The 2187-nt window shown below is 43.2% G+C and overlaps 1 protein-coding gene across 1 annotated transcript; it reads right to left on the bottom strand.

Moving 5' to 3' along the window:
- Window positions 1–442: 442 nt before the first annotated feature.
- LOC110924578 lies at window positions 443–949 on the bottom strand. Its single transcript, XM_022168574.1, has one exon. The coding sequence runs from the start codon at window positions 947–949 to the stop codon at window positions 443–445; it is 507 nt and encodes a 168-aa protein (XP_022024266.1).
- Between the last annotated feature and the right edge of the window lie 1238 nt (window positions 950–2187).

Raw genomic sequence — 2187 nt, 5'->3', positions numbered from 1 at the left:
GTGTCCAGTATGGAGGTGCCCAAAATGGTGGGTAATAGGGTGGCTGTGGTAGTTGGTTCGGGTATGGGTATGGGTTGCGGTTAGGGTGGTTGTGTGGGCTGCGGTTGTGGAAGTTATTGGATCGGTAGTTGGAACGGTTGTTGGGCCTGTTGTTATATTGGCGAGTTTGGCGTTGGGCTGTGGGAGGGTTGTTTGGGCCGGTGTGGTGGGGCAGTGAGTAGATGTTGGCTGGAGAGTTTGTGTTGGAGTTTGGAGGTGGGTGTGGGGATGGTATGGCAACCGTAACACCCGAGTTTTTGGTGACAGCATCTTGGGTTTTAAGGCGACCAGCCTCAAAGAGGAGCTGGTCGATGGCGTCTTCCCATGAGGGTAGGGAGTTGTTGAGGATAGAGGCAATAGTATCAAATTCCGAGGGAAGACCTTTAACTAGATGGAGCACACACTACTGGTCGTTCATTGGAAAATCGAGTGCATGAAGTTGGTCGGTTAAGTCACGAACTTTTTGGCTATACTCGTCAAGGCTCGGTATGGAGGCTAGGGTAAGGTTAGCCAGTTCATGTTGGATGGCTTGTGATCGGGGCCCTTTGTTATTCACAAAAAAGCGTTTGACCCGTTTCCAAGCATCCAAGGCGGTGGATTCATCGGCCATAACTTGAACGAGGAGGTCGTCCAAGAGAGTACCATAGATACATTGCAACACAATGGAGTCTACGTTCTCCCATGCGGCAAAGTCGGCGGACTCTTTGGCAGGGGACGGCGTACCGTCGATGTGACAGAGCACATTGTATCCTTTAGCATGAAGGGTAAAAAGTTTTACCCATAAGGCATACGACACTTTGGTACCATCAAGGGTACGAACTTTGTTTTGAATATTGGATACTGTGTAAACTGGGTGAAGGGGTTTGAGACTAGTGGCTTCAGTAGTTGTAAGGGTAGACTTGTCGCCCATAATGAAAGAGGGTACTGGAAAACAGAGGACGAATGTAACACCCCGTGTTTCCGAAAGTCAAAGTCAAAGTCAAGATTGAAGTCAAAGAAGAAAAGATCGCTAATTGTGACCTGTCACTCCTTGCTCAATCCCTGCTTGACTTCTTTGACTGTAGTTAGTCTATTTTATGTTCCTACGTTAGTTGTATTATGTGGAGTAATTAATTACAATCGTAGTAATCGAAGTATATTTCTCGATGCGAACTGCTTTACGACTGTGAATAATAGGAAGTAACAATGCGATAAAGTTAATTAAACGCTAATCGAACTAATCTAATCATCATCGCGCTCGAAATTCGAATTACGCAATTTTGGTCGTTATTATACGTGTGTGTGTGCCTTATGTGTTACTTGTGCATGTTTATTTTATGTTATGTGTGGTAATCAATCGATTGCTCAATCCCTGCTTGACTTCTTTGACTGTAGTTAGTCTATTTTATGTTCCTACGTTAGTTGTATTATGTGGAGTAATTAATTACAATCGTAGTAATCGAAGTATATTTCTCGATGCGAACCGCTTTACGACTGTGAATAATAGGAAGTAACAATGCGATAAAGTTAATTAAACGCTACCGAACTAATCTAATCATCATCGCGCTCGAAACTCGAATTACGCAATTTTGGTCGTTATTATACGTGTGTGTGTGCCTTATGTGTTACTTGTGCATGTTTATTTTATGTTATGTGTGGTAATCAATCGAAACTCAATCGCAATCGAAACGCAATCGAACTCAATCGAAATCGAATTATGATAATTGGTGGCGAAAAGACAGCGCAAAATATAGATGATTGTATGTTAGATATAGTAGTTAGGATTAAAAGTAATTTGAATAGGAAACTCTGTCGTATTCTCATCAGTCGCAATCGAAATCGAAATATCAAAAATCGTCGCACCAAACACTCGAATCAGGGCAGCTGAACGATCAGGCTACCAACAGATCGAACAGCCAGCCGATCGGACTGCTGTCCGATCGTACTGACCGACCGATCGGCCAGCCTTTACCTCTTTTGGCATCCTATAAATACCCCTGTCATTGTCAAACTTTCTACTTTTGGAAACCTCTGTTCGACCAGCACGCTCAGCTCACCTTTTCTCAGATTTCTCTCGATTCCAGTAAGATTTCGTCCTAAATCTTGTACTTTCTTGATCTACACGCACTCCTACACCTTTCTATCTTTCAAATTTTAACTTTTAACCGT

The sequence above is a fragment of the Helianthus annuus genome, chromosome 2, assembly GCF_002127325.2.
Source record: "Helianthus annuus cultivar XRQ/B chromosome 2, HanXRQr2.0-SUNRISE, whole genome shotgun sequence".
NCBI classification, from domain to species: Eukaryota; Viridiplantae; Streptophyta; class Magnoliopsida; order Asterales; family Asteraceae; genus Helianthus; species Helianthus annuus.
This window is presented reverse-complemented; position numbering and strand designations above follow the sequence as displayed.

What these genes read in the sequence shown, in the direction of transcription:
- LOC110924578 (XM_022168574.1), bottom strand. Translation starts at nt 949, where the DNA reads ATGGGCGACAAGTCTACCCTTACAACTACTGAAGCCACTAGTCTCAAA.